The sequence below is a fragment of the Odontesthes bonariensis genome, chromosome 16 (genome assembly GCF_027942865.1).
Source record: "Odontesthes bonariensis isolate fOdoBon6 chromosome 16, fOdoBon6.hap1, whole genome shotgun sequence".
NCBI lineage: Eukaryota > Metazoa > Chordata > Actinopteri > Atheriniformes > Atherinopsidae > Odontesthes > Odontesthes bonariensis.
This window is the reverse complement of record NC_134521.1, coordinates 26,587,351-26,607,613: the sequence shown is the minus strand read 5'-3', so window position 1 is coordinate 26,607,613 and position 20,263 is coordinate 26,587,351. Positions and strand designations below refer to the sequence as shown.

Here is a 20,263-nt window from a genome sequence, read left to right as displayed (position 1 = left end):
ACTTGTGGAAATCTGGGGGAGGGTGGCTGAAAAGGAAAAGGAAAAGGACTGCTGATCCTCCAGTTTACTGCCCCGCCCTCTGCCACCAGCAGAAGCTCCAACCAACTGGCCATAACGGTCGGTGTTCGCTGTGGTTTCCAACAGAGACGGATGTAAATCCCTGCCTGTCAAATTCAATCCTCTTCCTCCAACACCATCATAGACGTTCACTGTCTGAGTATTAACCCTGACCTCTTGACTGTCAATCCTTTCAGCTTCACAGTCTGACCCTACAGAATATCATCAGGACCAAAATGAAGACCAATAAAATAAAAACGCAGGTCTAAAATGCTTGGGAAATTCAAAGTGAATCCCACTTCATCCCTCAACCGCACCATAGCCATGAAAACAACAGGCAAGTTGTAAAGTAACATGCACCTGCCAGATTATCCCCAATAAGCCAATAAGTTTTAAATGGCTTCATACCAAGAGACCTTGTGACCCTTGCTAGAGTGAGTGTGTGTAAAGTGTGCATATCAAATGTGCAATGTTATGGCAAAGAGCAACACTGGAGGAGAGAGCAGAAGCCTGGGGATTAAAAATTCTTAGCAGGGGGCTATTTTTGGAGCAAGCAGGACCAAAACAGACAGCAGCCGAATGCAGACCCGCGCACTGTTAAATACACAAACACGCACTCCGTTGGTCACCATGCCAGTTGACTGTGGTTTGTTTGGGTTGGCCCCGGCCAGGAAAGACACGGGTCCTCCCCTCAGACCACCCCTGCACATGCTCTGTCTGTTACACTCAAACACACTCAGTCAAAGTCGTTTTAAAGTACACGTTTTCGGAGTTACAGTCAAATCTTCTTACAGATTTTAAAACCATTATGGGCAACGGGAATAAAATACTTTTTACGAAACCCCTCAACTCGCTCAAAGACAGCAGCACACACTACATCAAACAAATGCAGGGTGCACAGAGTGTTCTGTGATCTATCCAAGTACATTCATCAATTTAATGTTAACCCGAGACACAAAGTAAGTCCTTTTGGTGTAAAAGGTAAATGAATATTACTGATGAAAGTTATTCAAAGCTGCAGCTGTGCAGGTTTTAAGAACTTCACATCAAACTGACCTAACAGGCACAGTGTCCCGACCTATCGTTCCAGTAATGGTCAATAAGCTTCATTTTAACTAACATTTAAAAGCTGGATGACCAAATAGATATTTTGTTTCCTTTTTTATTTTCTTTCTCCAGGTAGAATCATTCTCTCACTGCACCTGAAAGTCTGTGCACACAGGAGGAGGAGGATGATCTTAATCCATGATAGTCATTCACTCTTGGAAAGCACGTGTTTATGTCGTGTTCTTAAGCACAATTTTGCACTCTATTAACAAATTTGTATGGGTGCTGGCTCGGTGTAAAAGTTCTAACAAAGTTTTTAACAGACTAGATTTAGTGCCTGTAACGGCAGATTGTGGTCAACACAGGAGTAATGGCATGGTGTGAGCAGCAAAAAGTATTTTAGCCTTATCAAGAAAAAGGATGTGGATTAAAAAAAACAATACCTCTCTAATAAGAGGTATCTGACAGCACTGCAAGGTGGAAAAGTATTCTAAATACAGAATACCCTTCAATTATACTGACATGCTAGCAGTCCTTTTACCTTCAGCTAGCTACTGTAGGTCATACTTGTAACAGCTGTTCTCCCTCTTCTTCTTAATCTTAAATTGGTATATCTGCCATTAATCTGCACTACCATGAGTTATGCTGAGACTTTGCTGGCTACCACTTTGCATATGTTTGCATCACCCCTATCATTTTTCCTGCATTGATTCAAAAAGCAGAAACTAAATCAAGCTGCCTCTTAAACAACCCCATAACAATAGTTCTCTTTACATTAATCTGTATTCACTTGTGCTACTTGGCTGATGCACACTCTCTCTCCAAAAAGCAGCACAGATATAGTTACAGAGAGGCCACGCCTTAGCTCGGTTCACTGCAGTGAGTTCAGTAATCCAGTGAATCGTTTCCTTTTGAACGCGTTTTGCACTCATGTCAGGGGCTGGGGCTCAGGAACCAGTGTGGGTAATCCACTAATAACAGGTTTGGTGGTTTGAGCCTCGAAATCTCCACATGTCAAGAGGCTGAACCCAAAAGACCTCCACCTGGCAGCGTAGCTCCCTCTCACACTCAGCCTGCGAGTGTGTGCATGTGTGCAACAGCAAAACAAAACGGAGAGGAAAACTCTAAAGAACTGAAAGAGAATAAGCAGTACAAAAAAAGAATTTAAAGGTAAAAAATGTATAATTTTTAAACCATATCAGAAAGTTCTGTTTGGAGATCCATTTTTCATTATTCTCAGAATAAAAAAAACATTCTCACACGTAGCAATCTAACACCTGCTTGCAGTTTTCTCAGTCACAGCTTTACACTAGCCTACTGTGTGTGCTTCGGACTGATGCCCGGCGTGATTACTTCACCACAGCGGGGGTTTTCTCATGTCTCGTTCCTATAAAAATAACACAACCTCTGGCAGAATGCATTTTAGGGTCTGGCCGGGCAGGCGGTATCACCTATGCTGTGATAGAAAAGGAAACAATCAGTGTGATGGGGAGAGTTAGAGCCTCCTGCCATTCATTTAGCGTGCACTCCTTCCTTCGTCTGCCACGCCATTTCCAATAATGGTCAACTCGGGTTCCTCTGCGAGCACTTATCCTTTTCTAATAATGATTCAGAGTTACTACACACGGTTAACCAGACGCAGACACGGAAGATAAGAGAAGGGGCAATGGGCATTTCAACATGAGACTGAGAAAGGAAATAAGGAGGACCAGGAAGATGAAAAGGAACATCTAATATGTTTAGAGTACAATGAGCACAACCAAAGATAAAAAAGAAGAATGAGAAGCAAGAGGAACAGGAAAGAGGTGGAGAAAGCAAAAGCAATTATTTTTTTATGATTATTCTCGAGACATGAAACTAGATTAAGCTGTGATGAGGAGACTTGCCTGATCAAGTCTTCTGATAAGTATAATTATTAGAGTTAATTCATCGTGTTTCCACAGACAACTGACTTTTACAGGATTTCCACATAGGTAATTCTTAATGTGGAAATAAACTCTTGACCATAATCAAATGACACAAAGGAGAGGGCAGTTATTTCATTTTTCCACAGAAATTTCCTGAAAAGTTACTATGAAGCACAAGATTTCATCTTTTTTATTGCATGTTGTCATTTTCAAACACATCTTTGGCACCTGAAGCTGCATTGCACATTATCTCCACATCAAAGCGCAACTTGTTAAAAGAACACTTCCCACAAACCGAGCCATGATTTGACACGTAGGCGTTCACAGCCACTCACTTGTACACAAAAGGTCAGTAAAAGCCACATGTGATTGAACCTGTGGTGTAACAGATAAACCATGGCTGTTCATGCTCATACCCACAACCAATTTTGGATCAATAACTAAGCAAACTTCAGACTGTCTTCAGAGAGAGGCAGCTGGGAGAGAGCACCGCAATGTATGGTGAGGTAAACCAAGGTGTGAGCCAGGAGCTGTGAGGTGATGAAGCTAATAACTGCTCCACCATGCAGCAAAACCAGACTCTGAAACTTGCCCAAACTTGCCATTTTTCTTCAGCTGAATAAGAATGACAGAAACAGCAATCAAGTCATGGCAAAGCCAAGTCATGGTATTTTCAGCTCTATTTTCTGTGGTTATGTTGCATTCTGCTTTACTGAAACTGTTGCTTCTGGATAACACTGAACTGATACATTATGTTCTAACTGAAAGCATCATACGTTCTTCTGATTTATAATGGATGTAAAGTGGCATGAAATAGAAATGCACAAAATATGTCAATCTAATTTGAACCTCATACGAATAATTGAGTAATTGGATTTAGGTTCATATCCGGAATGATCTGAATATTATTCCACTGTTCACCACTTTGCTGTTTTCAAACCTGCCAGAGAAGCGGAGTTAAAATAGGAGCCTGTCTGAAATATAGTCTGTGTTTCTATGTAAGCAAAATGAAGGACAGAAGCCGTCTCGGTCAAAGAAAGTACCGTCGCTCCAGGTGACAATAACAACCTGCTTTTACTTTAGATTCTAAAGTAAAAGTCTGGAGCTTCTAAAGTTTAGAAGCTCCAGACTAAGTTTGCTGAAAGGCCATGCAAGCCTCTGACTCGAAAGGCTGTCTTCTTTCCTTTTGTTCTGTCTAAGTCGAAGAGCCTGGACGTGGAGGGAAAATAGCTATTTTATCAACAACATGTGTCAGCTTGTAAGTGTGTACATGTGTAAGGGTTAATGTGCGAGGGCGCATTCGTGTATTTCTACCAGATTTAAGCCACACCTGTCCGTCTCACCCATGCTTATTATCTCCGGAAAAGTTCCCGGTATAATGTGTAGATGCACGCTCAGCAGATTTCTTTTGAATATGACACCTGTTGCAAGTTTGGACAGTCCTGCGGTGGCCTAAACTTCCATCTAATGGGTAGCAACAGAGACACACCTTTTCTGCACCGCAGGCTGCACGTTTCTAGCTCATTTTCACACGTGTTGAATTTGGATCAGGCAACTCGGCACTACAGGCCGAGGACAGAAAAATAACAGCCGCGTTTCTATCCAACAATGAGGCGAATTCGAGGCAAACTCTCTGAATACCAATTCATTGAAAATAACATCGGCATCATTTCCATTAGCAGGTTTGGAGCCAATAATATAGACAGGGTCATGTCATCAGCCAGTGGTACGGGCTATGTTACGCAATGCTCTAATGAACAAACAATCATGGCTGCCAACCGTGAAAAAGAACAACTTTGAGGAGGAAGACACAAACAAAGTCACCTCGGTCACGCACAGCAGTAAAACGGGGAAAAGCTTTCAGGAATTATTTTAAAGTAGGTTTGTTTGAGTAGTATGTTTGGTTTATTCTTACATGTCAAGGAGTAAAGCTGGATTCATAGTTGGCGCGTGACGTAAAAATGACGTATTTCCGCCTGGAGAACAACAAACCGGATGGACCAACTCGAAAACAGGCTCACGGCTGACGGTTGTGTCATGTAAAACACTTTGTAAATAAATGATGTCGTTAGGAATTTGCTGTCGTTTCATTCACTGGTATTCACTGGTATTCACTGGAAGCGGCTTTGAGTATTAAGCACTATATAAAACCGATTTTTATGATTATTGCATCCTGAAAGGTAACGATAATTCCCAAGTGTGTCCACTGAAGCACTATATCATAACAAACAAAAAAAGAAAAGGTAACACAATAACTTAAAAGTCCTATAACAATATTCTAAGTACTATATCAGACTATAATGGTGAGAACACACCTATTGAAATGTCAACTTCTCCAGGCTCATCAGCTATTATGTAAGGAATCTTTCTCTTTCGTCTGCAAGGTTCTAAGCAGCATTTCATCTTCCAGATACTGCAGCAGTGTCATTGATGACAGTGGCATTGTTTTCTTCTCCACGTTCGTCGTTGTAGAGTAGTTAGCGGTAACCTTCACGTAGCAGCGACACCTCTGTGACGGAGAAGATTGCAACTCCTGGCGCATCGACTCGCAGCAATATAAATGGCCGGCACGACACCGTGACGTCATCCACAACGCTCACGCGAGCCATCGTAGCAACTATACTGGGCCCTTGAGCTTTTCTCATTTATCATCTTCACCTATATAAGTGTCTTGTGACACTTTCTGGACAGTAATTGAGCGCAGTCACATGACACAGGTGTAATCCGTAACATTTTCCCGTTGAACTGCTGCGTTTGCTGTAAAGCTGAAAGCAAACAGACAGTAACATCAGGTGTGTGTGGGGACTTTAGGTTTCACGTACAATAGTTCACCAATTAACCTGCAATTAAACAATTTGCCTCCGTAAGCAGCTGTTGTAAAAGCAGTTTTATACAGCTGTGAAACGTACAGCTGTCTCTTTTATGAGCAGACAGCAGCGATCAGGTGGCAGTGTGCAGAAAGTTAAAGAGCATTCCTCAGAGTTCAACTTCCTCCTCACATCCTGCTCACCTCCTGGTGTTGGGAGACTTTCACAGTGCAATAATGTGATCAGATTAATGTGCAGCCCGCTAACTCATTTATCCTTCATTTTTATGTTGGCTCTTCGAATTATTTGTTTTATGGCAATCACACTCTGCCAAGTTTCTGCACTTTTTCTTTTTTTTTCCCAGGGCACATAAAAGCAGACAAGAGAAGAAACTAAAGTTCAGATCAAGAACATTCTTCACTTAATTTGGTTTTCATTGGATCACAAGCATGTAAAACTAAGAATCGTGACTGGTTTCAGAAACAGCTGTAAGTGCTCTGCTGTGTCTCTAAATGCATCTGATGCCACCTCGAAAAATGCGTATTCGTACAACGAAAAAAAGTCTAAACTCCAAAGTGACTAATTCATCTTTTTTCCTGCTTCAAACTTGAATGTATAGGAGAATTTAGTTACCTTTTTATTACACTGTACACCTTATTAATTATCGGAAATATCGTGTTTAACCTACAAGGTGCACATTGCTGGTCTTTCCTTACAGAGCGCGGCTTTAATCGCTTCACCCTCCTTCAGTTAAGCTTATAAAGCAGCAACACTGCATAAATACCATCTTTGATTTAGTATTTCAAAAGGTTTTTATAGGTGTATTTTGGCCAAAGTCTTTTAGAAAATCTGAACTTCACATGAAACTGTGGCTTTTTTTTTTAATTTTATTCAATATTTAGTCATATTTCATCATTTTAGATGAACAGAGAAGAATCCTTTTTTGGAAATGAGATATGCAAAATAAGTTACTTCCACTTTTTGCATTCTGCAAATGCTGCTCACAGTTCTGCAACTGCATCAACTTTCTGTAAGTGTCAGACCAGCATTTCCATCCCCAAGTGGCCTGATGTGGTTGTGCCGCTCCGCTCCGCAGACTGTTCAGATTTGGACACGCTGCCGTTCATGCGTAAATCCCACTTCCTATTTTCAACTTGCATGTGTTCAGCAATAACGATCTGAATCACACATAAATAGCTTGTGTGTATTTGTAACTACGTCATGAGAAAACAAACCTGTAGTCTTTGCAGTTCTTGTTTCAGTTCCTCAAATAACACATTTCTAACTATACAACCTTTTCTTACTTTACGGAAAATATTATTTCAGAGTATGCAGTGCTCTCCCTATAAAACAAAAGCGTATTGTGCACTTTACATTGCATTTTTACATGTATTTGACACCATTCAAGCGCTCAAGGTGCTGCACGTGGGAACATGATCACTGTTGAGCTGCTAAAATACTGGCAGAGCTAAATGTGGGAAATATGTCATCACTTTGCATTGAAATGTGCATGCATCTGTGGGGCTTAAACTGGAGGTGAGAGCTTAGAGAAAAAAACTGAAGCGGTACGGCAGTGCACAAAAGTGTCGAGTCACTGTCTGACTGCTGGACAGTGTAACTAAATAAGTCCCTCAGTTTAAATGTTTATCAGCCTCGTTGGTCCACCTGGAGTCCCATTCTCCAGATTCCACAAATGAAATGACGGGACCCTTGTGGTGGTCTCGAACTATTACTGGTTTAAATCTTTATACACATATGCCATCTCTGTGGCAAGTGAATCTGTGATGCATTTAATGACCTGGCACGGATCTACTGATACATTTTTAACGAGTATAGTAAAATATAGACATACACACTAACATAGAGTGGTTGTTCGTGATGAAAACAACTCGCTGAAACAGTTTTATTACGTCCCTACAGTTTTTCAGTAAAGCAGTTCAGATGTGCTCATATTGCCAATTACTTTTTCTATCCACAATTTAAAGTAATGTTGAAATGGGTCATCGAACAACGCATCCCCGTAAGCCATCAAGTACATCATCAGATGTGTCATCACTTAGATCCGTTTTAAAAACTTACATTTCTCAGTGGGGCTGCTTTCACTTGTGGCGGGCGGAATCCTACATGGCCGGTCTAAATCGTCCTCTGCGTTTATCATCTTTCGCTCACAAAGACGTCAAATATCTGGGTGCTGTTAAATATGCAGTTCTGTTCCTTTCCCATGTTTGGCTTTCTTATTAATGAATGAATGATTGATCTGATTTTTTAAACTGTTGTTCTAAATATACTTACATTCTCTTTAAATGTAAGTATATTTAGCTTCCACAGAGCCTAATGAAGAGCTCCTGACCTGCCCCATTTACCTGAATCGGGTGTGTTAGAGCCGGGAAACGTGTCAAACGTGCAGAGCTGGAGGCAAGATTGGGAAAGACTGGCTTAAGGCAAGCTTTTCTGTCTGATATTTTCCTAACACAGCAGCTCATTTTCATAAGTGAAAACAATTGTTGGTTTTGGCTTCGTCACAAATAAAGCATGGAGCAACCAATAAAATCTCAAGATATGTTGAAAGCTTTCAAGATGCTTAAATTACATAGCCATGTTCCTACTAAACGTGCAGTATTTTCAAATGAACGATCAGTTTAACAAAGGACATAAAATTGTGTTGCACGACTTTGCATTTAGGCGTGTCTGTGCCTTCCTGCATTTACTGAACAAGTGTATTTGATTCTGATCCAGACTACACGAGAGTGTGTGTGTGCTTCTTTGTGTGTCAGATAGTCTGCTGTAACAAAAGCGGGGCAACAATAGCAAAAGAGCTGCACTAAGTCGTGCCCTAATTTCTCTCTCCTCCACGCTACGTAACAACTAAAGGAGACCCCCAACCCCCACTGCGATGCACTGCGGTGGCAACACACAGAGATGCGCACATCTACACACCGACTGTATGCACACACGCACATCTTACACAAGCAGAAATTAATGGAAAACACTGCACGATCTGTGCATTTCTACAGCAAAACCAGACAATAAGATGAATGCATAAAAGGAGACCCCCACTCTTCTCCCATCTCTGCTCCTGTGTGATACCAGTGACACCACACCTCCCCTCTCTGTCTCCAATTCGTGCTTCCTCTCCTTTCCCATCATCTGCTAATCCAAAGCCTCCACTACTCTACTCTGAGCTTTTCTAAAGGCAGTTTGAAAATAAGGCCATGCCAGTTTTTGAACACTATTGTGAGTGACAGCCCCCCCCCCCCCTCCCTCTTCATACACACTCTTTCTTCCTTTTGCCCCCCGGCACATACTCATCTTTTCCTCTGGAAGTCTAAAAAGAGGGTTCAGAGAATTAGTTATGGTGTGTTGTGCCTTCATGTGTGTATGACCCTCATCTATCAGCACAGTTGACAGCTCAGCCACTGAATGACTGCTATTGCCCTTCTCATTACTCACCAACAGCACAGTGGGTGGCTGCAGAAAAGCAAAGACAGGGCGTAAAGACAGAAAAAGGCCGAGAGCGGCATGCACTGAAACTGTGCATTGCCGGGGATTCCCACCTCCCCTTTGTCAGGCCCATTTACACATAGCACTCAGTTAGGCAGCAGCTTGTTTGTGAGGTTGCTAAGAGCACTTAAAAGGTTCAACTTGAAGTTAGTGTAAACGCTTGGAAAAAAAAAAAAAAAGCAGCTATTATCAAGATGGTGCTAATGGGTGGAGAGCTGTTTTTAAGTCAGGCACATAACACACATGCTTGTGTGTGCTTTTAGGGTCAAGCCTTTCATATACTGTATACACAGTGAGCCAACCAGCCTTTCAGGGTCATTACTTGGAAGCAGGGATGAAAAGATAGTACAGAATCCCCTGTGCAGTAGCCTTGGTAATGCGTTAGCCCACTCGTGACTTGTGAGACACTTATCATGCTTTCAGAGGGGCACACGACTGGCTGTTTAATCGGGGTCTCATAAGCTTTTTCCTCTTACCCCATCAATTAATAACACTGGGATAACACTGCATTATGAACCAGGGAAACAGGATTACAAATGCAGGTTACAAGTGGGATTTTAGCACATCAACACTGACTTCATTTAAACACATTTCTGTCCAAATTTCACTTGAAGAATAGACACATTGTTGTTCCTCTGAGGTCATCTGCTGCTAACATTTAACCCTCGTCCAAAATGCAGAGCAAAAGAAGCTTCTTCTCATCAAATTTAAAAACATTTCATGGACTATAAAAGGGAGTTGCTAAATAACTTACCGGGTTAATGGTTCGTCAGTCTATTGTACAGGGGAAAAAAATAATTCAATGCAAATCCAGATTTCTGAGTCTGGATTACAGTCGTCTCTGTGATTGGCATTAGTTCAAATAAATATATAATCTAATAGGGAGAATACACTTGGTAATCTCCTGTTGACTTCTTTTTCTCCCTCACACCATACAATGGATAAGTACAGCGAGGACTTCCGGACAACCTTCCATCTGGTGGCACCATTTAATCAGCTCGCTGAAAGTAAGGAAGCACACGCACACCCCCGTGCACACACTTTGAGACTGTACTACACACCTATGGCGCACACAGAAAGGCTTCCTCAATACTTGGTAAACAACCGGCTGCATCCACAGTCACAGCATCACAGCTTCCACAGACTCACACATTCACATAAACACCAACAGGAGACTCTGCTAACCAGCTGCACATGTTTCTGAAAGCACATCTAATGGTTTCTCTGACAGAGCGATACGTCGAGCATTCACTCCAACACGTGTGTACATCTGTGCATGACAATGTGATGTCTTAATGGTAAGATGACTCTCACACTAAAACACTCCAAACTCCTGGGAGTCATAAAGAAGTTAAAGCACACGTACGAAAAGAAGTTATCAGTATTCATGAAAAAAGAAAATGTACACTTCACACATATATACATCTGCAGGTGATAAAGGCTGGCATTGTTTGCACCATCATTTGAAAAAAAACACAAACAGATGGAGTTCCTCACTCGCACTGAACTTGCTTAGCACACACTTCCATTAAAAATGATTTCCAGGATCAAGTATGTCAAGAGTTCAACCAATGAGAAGAAAAGTGCCTTTTGTCTTCATTCTTTCGGGGTCACCAACACCAAAAACATGTTTAAGAAGATGAAGGAGAAAACAGAAAAATGATTGTGTAACAAATAAACTGAGATGCTTTCTATAGCACCAGAATGTCATATCGCTGCAGCAGCACAGTCTGGATAATGTTCCAAAACGCCAAATAAGCACATGATTATTCATTTATTTTGCACATTTTCTTGATGATGATTTTTTTTTTTGCTCATTCTTTTAAAGTAGGCTTCAAATCTAAACTTCAGTTTAATTCTCTTTGTCATGAATGGTGTCATGAAATATCAGCACAGGTGACAGCTGAGTTGGAGCTGATGGAGAACCCGCGTTGATGTGTGGGACCAGTGTTTCGGGACTTTTTACATCCATTCATGGCTAACCTAAAATAACAACTTTCTTGTCCTTGAAGTTCTGCAGGATAAGAAAAAAGAATAAGCCAATCTTAAAGACCATCTAAACCATCAACACCTTTTTTTTTGTAAACAGAGACCTAACAGAACTGAGCTCTGGACTCTTTGGAAGACAGAAATGGCCTACCACAGCACAACTGCTATAAACATCTAAAAAGAAAACATCCTAGCGCTCTCCGCCTCAAAACAACAAGGCGGCGAAGTCAGAGTCAATCACAGTGAGTGATATTCGATTGTTGGTCGTATCGGCGCATGGGAGTTGTTAGTTCCTCATGCCCATTGTGTTTAAAACCAACTCAGACTCTGCATAGCCAAGCAAAGGTGGGTGGCTTGTATGACAAATCCATCACTTTTGAGGACGTTTAGCGTTTAATCAACTAAACGGAAAATAATCATTCATTTAATAGATTCTTAACAGATTGCTAGCTGTAGCCTTTGTAGAATCAGACCAACATAGTACACAAAGAGAAGCATTAGCAGCAATTGGCTGAATTTAATGTAAAACATATAATTAATGGAGTTTTTTTTTTTTAAAACAAGCTTTTTGACAGATCTGGAAGAAAATGATTACATACGGTAGAGATAAATTCATGAAGCCAACCAAACAAACATCAGGAGTCACACGCTCTTTGATGAACCTACCGGCAAACATGTCAACATCATGTGTCAGTGTCATATAAACCCTCTAAAGACAGTTTGTTGTTTCCCGCGCAGCACCACTGAGTGCCAGGCCGGTAGTTAGGGCTTGTTTGGCTGATTGAGTCATGTCATGTAAGAGGTGGAGCAGAGAACCAAACATTTTTACAGCCTCCATAATAACAAGCTAGGTCTGCCCTTAAATGGCATCTGGCTAACACGCGCACACATTTGTACGTGTGCATGTGGGCCTGTTTTTCTGCACATGCATCTACCATCACAGCTTGTGTACGTTTCAAAAATACACACTTAAGGGAAATTTTGTGCCTCAAAGTCTGTGCTAGAACAAAGTGTGTGTGTGCGTGTGTGTGTGCGTGTGTGTGTGTGTGTGTGTGTGTGTGTGTGTGTGTGTGTGTGTGTGTGCGTGTGAGGACAGCCACCGTTCTGTACGAACACTTCATCTGTAACTGAAACATGAAGCAGTCCAACACCCACAAACAGGATGGAGCTGCTATAAATTTGCAACACTGATAATCTTCACGTAAAACTGTCTTCTATTTAAAAACAAAAATAAAAATCACATGAGCAATGATGTGTCAAAATAAGCTTGCAGAAGGGTAAAAAAAAAAGGTAGGTAGGGAGTTTATCATCAAAACTATACTTATATATACTGTATGAGAGACTGGCTGATATTATCAAGGGATACTGGCTTAGAAACTGATCACAAAGGTCAACATTAGCATCATTTTAATGCTTTCATATATGGAAAGACGACTTTTTTAGTAACTTTCACTCAAAACTGTAATCTGACTGCTGTTGACTTCTTGTAATTTTGTACAGTCTGTCATAATTTACGTTTAAGTGACCACACTTTGCAGGTTAAAGTAACAGAGAATATTAAGCAACTTACTGCCACCCTGTTTGTACTTATCAATGTGTGCAGCAACCTACACCAACAATAAACTGTCAGAACGATAAGAGGATGTAAATATGGAGAAACTGAAAGAACCAGAGGGGGCAGAAACATATGAAGTACGTGTGCTAAGGAGTTCAAAGCAGTTCAAAGGAGTTTAGCACATGATATCAATTTAACATGTGCTCCAAAAGCACAGACCCAGCATCTTGACTTCAGTGAATCTGGCCACCTTGTTTGATTTGTAGATACAAGAGACAAAAGAGGAATTGTTATCACCGCTTCGCATCAGCTGATCAGAGCTTTGTGACAATAGAGCAATAAGCTGGTTTGCTTTCGACAGAGGCTACAGCGGCAGCAATAACTGTCTGGGGTGAAAAGTTCAGGTTAACTAAAAAGCAAGGGTGTCCCGCACTTTCAAGCATTCGTCCTATCTGAATATAAACAGCCTGCTGTGTCTGCAGCTTGCCGACTCCCAAGATTATTCCACTCATCAGGTCACTGAAGCCACTTCAGACTCTCCGTGCAACAGACCCAGGTGGGCAGCGCTGTCCTCGGGTTGTGAGTCTGAGCTAAGACATTCTGAGCATCTGATCAAGTCATCCTTCCAGAGAGAGGCTCAATTTGGCTTCCAAATAGCAACACTGGAGTCTCGAGGGGATTTTGGATGCTGCACCTTTCCCTCCCCAGGACTTTCCTCGAAGAGCCTTGTTAGCAATGACAGCATTTTTACGGCAACATACCCCATGAGGAGTTTATGAATTACGCTGTTTTTCTGGTGGTAAAACTTATCTTCCTGAACGCGTCCCTCCTTTTCTGGATCTTCATCCCACCGGGCTGTTGTTACGCATGCTGACACAAACGGCATCATCCCAACCTATAAAACTATAAAACGCTATGCTAATCACCGTTTCTAACGAGTTTCTTCTAAACTCATGTAGATATGATCCACTGATTGTGAGGAGGGACCAAAGCTGTGGAGCAATGAAGCAGTTGATATGGAAATTAAGCTACTTATCAGCACAATTTTCAGCACAATAACACAATAATAACTTTGTGATTCCAGCTGGGATAATTAGCAGTGTTTTTACATCCGAGTCGTCCTTTCTGGGCTTTGCTGAGCCTCTTTGGATGCCACCCTGGTCTTAAAAAGAAGGGAACATTATGATCCAAAAAAACGATAAGGAGACGAGGCAGAGTTTTCTGGGACACGACATGGGTAGAGCAACACATCGTGACTGTTCTTTTTTTAGATGACTTGGGCACTCCACTGCAGACTATACCCAGAGAATTAGCATTGTGCCACATTACATTTCACAACGACGCTCCCATTTTGTTTAGTGTTGCACATCCTTGCTGCTTCTCCGGAAAAACCTAAACTAAAGCCTCGACGTGTTGTGGCACATTTAGGTCAGTTCATATGCAGCTTTAATTTGAACTAATAATGGTTAAAGTTTAGGGAAATTTCTCCATTTTAAAAAGACATTAGACAGTTTTCAAAGCCTGAAGAACAACAAGTGTCCAAAGTTAGTGAATAATCGTATTTCTTTCCTATTTTCTCCACAACTGAGCCACCCTTCTTGATTTTGAAAACTACTTTACTACTTGTAAAGTTTTATGACTTCATCTTGTACAGTTGTCACACCTACCAAACCCTGCCTGTAAGGACTAAGGCTACGGCTACACGAAAACGAAACGAGGTTTTTTTTGAAAACGGGTTCGAAAATTCTTGCGACCACACGGAAACGCGCTGCTGTCCAGACAAAAACGATGAAACGATGCAGTACACACGCCACTGTGTCACGCCACGCTGTGAGACAATAGAGAAGTGTTAAAATTGGCTCCCAGCGTCAACGTGTGACTGACGCAAAAACGTTTTAGCTGTAACAATGGAAACGAAACGAGGCCGTTTTCAAACTTTCCCACTCTGGAACCCGTTTTCAAAAACTATCGTTTTGGGGTAGTGGGAACGCCGGCTCCGTGTGGCCGCGACAGCGAAACTATAAGAAAAAGTATCGTTTACAGTGAAAAACGTTTTCGTGTAGCCGCAGCCTAAGAACAGCCTTTGTGGCAGCGCCCTCTGAAGTAGAAGTTACCAGGAAATATTCTCCCCTTAACACACAGAGACACACAAAGTGGAAGCAATACCGGCAATGCTGTTGGGGCAGCTAATAAAACCACTTGCAGGTCAGGAGGGAGACATATGAACCAGCATTTACATTACAGTACAAACCCAGCACCGAAGCACCTCACCTTACAGTAACAGGAAGAGCAACAGGTCAACTCGTGTTTTACTGTATTAAATCCTGTTGCAATAAGAACAATAAGTGTTCAATGTCAAATATTAAGCTGATAATAACATGGAATATTGGGCTGAAGATGGATCGTTTCTATTATGACAGTACAATCATTTCTTTCATTCCTCTTCACATGCTGAGGATTCAAGTCAGTCATCATGTATTCAGACATGATGTAAAACAATTGCTTTGTGACCAGGGAGCCTCTTCAGTGTTTAAACATTTCAAATATCTTCCGATCAATCACACTCTGCCCAGGTTCAGATTTGAAAAGGAGGGTTTTTTTATTCCCTCCAAAGCGTTTGACAGCTCATTGGGTAGTTCAACCTTATGGCAACAATACCAGAGCCAGAAGCCCTTTGGACAAAAATGCCAGCTCTCATCATGGATGAAAGTACACACTCCCTCTGAATGTCCCATAATGCAAGATGATAGCAGCAAATGTGCTGACACCATGAGAGGACACTATGCACCAAGCTGACACTATGCACTGCACAGTCAACCGCATCTCAACTGGTCTGTAATGTCTTATCAGTAACACATATTGGAAAGGCTCTCACACACACATCTGCAGGCTAACATCAAATCTGATTCTTTTGGTCATTGTGGATGGTGTGGTTTGCGTTATAAAAGTTTCTTCCCATCAGATCACACACACACACACACACACACCTGTCCACCTCCACTTACTTTTCAAAGCATGGATCAACGCCTTGCCGTCTTTAATCAGCTCCTTGATGAACTTGTTGGTTTTGTCCAGCTCCAGCTCGTGAGACCTAAGCCTCTCCCTGAACTGCGGGCTGTCCAGGTAGCAGTCACTGAACTCCAGAGCGGGTAGTCCCATCTTCTGCTCCGTCACCGGTCTCAACACAACCGGACGACCCGGCAAAAAAAAAGAAGAAAAAAAAAGAGCTCCGAAGTGGGGAGGAAGGAGGGAGAAGATGTGGAGGCGGTGGGAGAGCCCCTGTGCTGCGGCTTCTACTGCTGCTGCTGCTGCTGCTGCTGCTGGGAAATACAGTTACAACATGTAGACAACAAGGCGAGGATGTGTCCAACAGGGATGCCTACCTACATAGTCTCTGTATTCTGTTGCTAACACAAGCAGGAGTCCTCTTGTTACACTGAGAGGCAGCACACCAGCAACCCGACACGGCATCCAATTGAATAAAATAACAGGTCACCGCAGATAAGTGCCTGGAGAGGTTCAAAGAAAAGGTGTCCACTTGCTCAGGTAAGCCGGTGTTGCATTCCTCTCGACCAAGTCATTCTGGACCGGAGCGACTCAAACGGGGCCAACGTGGGATGGAGACAGCAAAAAAAACCAAAACCAAAACAAAACTCGGCTCGTACAGTAATGTGGTGTGTTTGCTGGACAGCTTTAAAGGACTAGTTTCTCCACAGCCCCAGCTCAGGACAGCGCCGCGGTAATCAACCTACCCCAACACGGATAATCCCCTGACCGACGTCTGAGTCCACCAATCAGATGCCCGGACCGATGAGCCTGACCGTTGATAAAAGCTTAGATGAAAAACTGAAAAGGAGGGCTCACTCTACTCACCTTTCTATAAACAATGTTGTGGGAAAGTGTTTCTATTCAACTGCCTTTATCTCAACTTGCCAAATATGTAGTTCAAAAATATGATAGATAGAATATATATATATATATATATATATATATATATATATATATATATATATATATATATATATATATAATCTAAAGAATAGGATAAACTAATTAAATGTCAAAAAGAGTTAGTTCCATGCAGTAACATCTTTAAAAACCATGAACAAAAAAATTTTGTTAATAATATCATACCTGATCATATGACAGCTGATACAACATTTCATTTGTTTTATTTTCATTTTATTTGTTTTATTTTATTTTCATCATTTCATTTGATTTATGGACAACCCTGAACATCCTCTCCATGAGACTGTTATCGGAAAACAGAGTCTCTTCAGTCAAAGGCTTCTTCAGTTAGGATGCAAAACGGACCGCTACAGGAAATCTTTCCTGCCCACAGCCATCAGCATCTATAATAACTCCTTGATTTAATTGAGTTACATCAACATTTAATTTCCCTCTGGGATAAATAAAGTATTTTTGAATTGAATTGAATTGAATTGAATTGAATTGAATTTAATTGAATTTCATTACCATCTCAGAGCCGCATAACAGCTTGAAGTTGACAGGGAACAGTAATGTGATGTTTGCACAACAGACCACAGCAGCCTGGGTGCATTAATGTAACCCTAAATATATATTAACTGAACACGACCAATACAATGGCCAAGTGTTGCCACTGCCACTTTGCATGGGGCTTCTGTTTCAGTTTATAAACACAGTTACCATGAAACTTAGTATAGTTTGAACCATTCTATTATGTGTATAGTTGCAAGTTTTCATTGGTAAAACTAAACATTTTTTATTTTAGTCAGTCGAACAAACTAAAACACTGTAACCTGTGGACATAGCCTCCTGTTTGTCAGTTTAATCATCTTCGCCAATATAGACGATCTTTGTATGCAGCGGGCCTGGGGCTTGAATAGTGGGAGGAGTCGCTGAGGTCATTTCAGTCAGAGTGGGGAATTTCTATAAGGCGAGTTGTGACCGTACAAGATCCATTGGACTCATTTCTAGCGCCATCTGTTGGCCGAACGTGGCAACGCAACACATTTATTCATAACTTACAGATTTTTGTTTGTTTCTTGATCATAAAGAAATAAAGATAATTTCGATTTAAAGAGCTTTTTCTTCTTGGTAGTCTGAAATGCAATGTATTAAGAATTAAATTTAGGGATGGGACACAGTAGAGAGTTGTTGAGGTGACATCATTTATTACTTGAGCACGACTTCAGATGAGAGAAATGGTTACAAATCCATTGGTTTTTACATGGGCCCTGTATTTCAAGAAACATATTTACATTTTTTTTTATCCAAAACACATGCAAATGTGTCCCTCTACCTGCTGATGTCATATATGCCAGAAATGGGAAGATCACCGGCTCACACAAAAGAGTAAAGGACAAAAACGTCACACGAGAGGACAAGGTGTCATTGAGAAGCTTTTAAAGTGTTTGCATGAGTATTGTTTAAAAAAAATGTTTCTTTTTTAACCTTTTTAGTGTTTTTCGAATATCATGGCTACATCAGTCAAACTAGAATCTAATGTCCTGTGAGAGTACAGCACCAAAAGTAAACAGGATCGAAGTGATACTTTGAATAATGCCTTGAAAAATTACACTGATTGTACATTATATTTTAATTGGCTCAGTGATTGAATGATTACCACAGAGTCACACTTCACTGAATTGAAGAAGGAATATTATTGTATTTAATCTTGCGTGCATCAAAAATTAAACTTATTACATCTTTGGCATTTTGAAAGTCCAAATCAATCCATTTAACACAAAAGCTGCCATTCCCCTCTTAGACTGTGACCTAATGCCCTAATGTGTGACACATAGTCAATAATCTTAAAATCGAATCCCACGATTTCATAAAGAAAAGGAGTCAGTAGTTGAATTGTGGGGAATATGTACACCACTTATCTTAAAGGAGTATAATTGTATAGCTTGACTCGTGTTTATGGGAAAAGTCCAACAGGTCAAAAACTAAATATTATTCATAATTCAATTCTGAATAAAACTCTCATTATAATACTGTAATATTTCTGTGGATTTATGGCGCAGTGAAGAAAAATCATCAGACAGAAGGAATGAGGCCCTAGCTACATGAAAATGAAACAAGGTTTTTTTTTAAACCGAGTACGAAAATGATTCCGACCACACAGGAAAGTTAGTGACTATTTTTTCTCTCACATCTTTAATAATGGTGTTTAACCTCTTTTAACACCTCTTTGTAACAACTCTTTTCCTGTGTCCTCTGTAAAAGACCCACGATGGTCCTTGTTTACCAAGGCACATCATTATAGCTGTCGACTTGAACTTTTAATGAGAAACAATGGTCACAACTGTTGTCTCAGAAGTGACTAAAGGGTAAATTATCTTAAAGTCGTAAGTTCAACTGAAGCATTAGACAAAATGAATTAAGCTTCGAAACCCTGTGGCTCCACCATCTTTGACACCTTTTTGACACATTGCATGTATGTCATTGACACATGCAGTTTGTGTCTGTGGTTCATGTGTGAAAATATCTCATATTTTGAGGTGCTACTTCCTCCTCCCATGCAAAGCGCAGCGTCTGGCTGTTTGCTCATTTCTCCATCTGCCACACCGTGGTGTGCAGAGATGGCCGTTTACAGGAAGTCGCCTGTTGTTTGTGTGCAAATTCTAAAGATGCATGAGGTTGGTTCAAGAACTGGATTATTCCAGTTTCAGGTATAGTACGTGCAGACTTTTACTTAACAGTGGCAGCTGCTGCTGTTCGTCACTGATAACACCAAAAAATACACACAAGAAGTGATCTTATACAAAGGATAGGATTTCCTGTTTTATAGCCTTCACGTTCTCTGTAAGCTCTCACGCCTTCAAGTGCAAATCTGTGCACATATTCACAACATTTAGTAATCACACACAACTAGTCTGTGTATGAGAATTGTTTTACTGTATCTAATTCATCATCAACTGTTTTCAAGACCAGAGTGAGTTCAGTGTTTACTGCCAGCACACACAGAGCCAACAGAATATCTTCCAAATTAAAGCGCTCCTTGAATGGTCCAAACTTCTGAACTCCCTGTGAAAAGTGTTCAAGAATACAAAGATTTATAATCCATTGATGTATCTAAAGACGGAGGGATTAATCAAGAGCAGCGCTCATGTAACACCTTCCCAACTAGGATGCTTTATAGCCGTCGAGAAGCTGTTAATTAGATTTTCGAAGGCCCCTCTGTGATTTAATCCGTCGCATCAACATCTCCCGGCTTCATGTTGAGAAACAAAAACCTAATTCTCAACTTGACACCTGAAATGTGCTGGATAGCTGAGAACATGACCGACTCCAAGTTTTACTTTAAGAGTTCTTAAAGCTCTAAATCTATTTCAACACAGCAGAGCAGGCTCACACTGCAGAAATCAAATCAAATCAAATCAAATTTATTCATATAGCACATTTCATGTATA

At 41.0% G+C, this 20,263-nt stretch overlaps 1 protein-coding gene across 2 annotated transcripts in view; it reads right to left on the bottom strand.

Annotated features, from left to right (window-relative positions):
• Positions 1-16,606, bottom strand: part of LOC142401332 (rho GTPase-activating protein 26-like) — a 95,226-nt gene extending 78,620 nt beyond the window's left edge. The window contains exons 1-2 of one of the 2 annotated variants that reach the window (XM_075486723.1): positions 16,251-16,606; positions 15,869-16,183 (exon numbers count right to left, since the gene is read on the bottom strand). In XM_075486723.1, coding sequence (XP_075342838.1) covers positions 15,869-16,022 — 154 coding nt within the window. In that variant the 5' untranslated portion in view covers positions 16,023-16,183; positions 16,251-16,606. The remainder of the gene's footprint in view (positions 1-15,868; positions 16,184-16,250) is intronic. The other variant, XM_075486724.1, reaches the window with a different exon arrangement.
• Between the last annotated feature and the right edge of the window lie 3,657 nt (positions 16,607-20,263).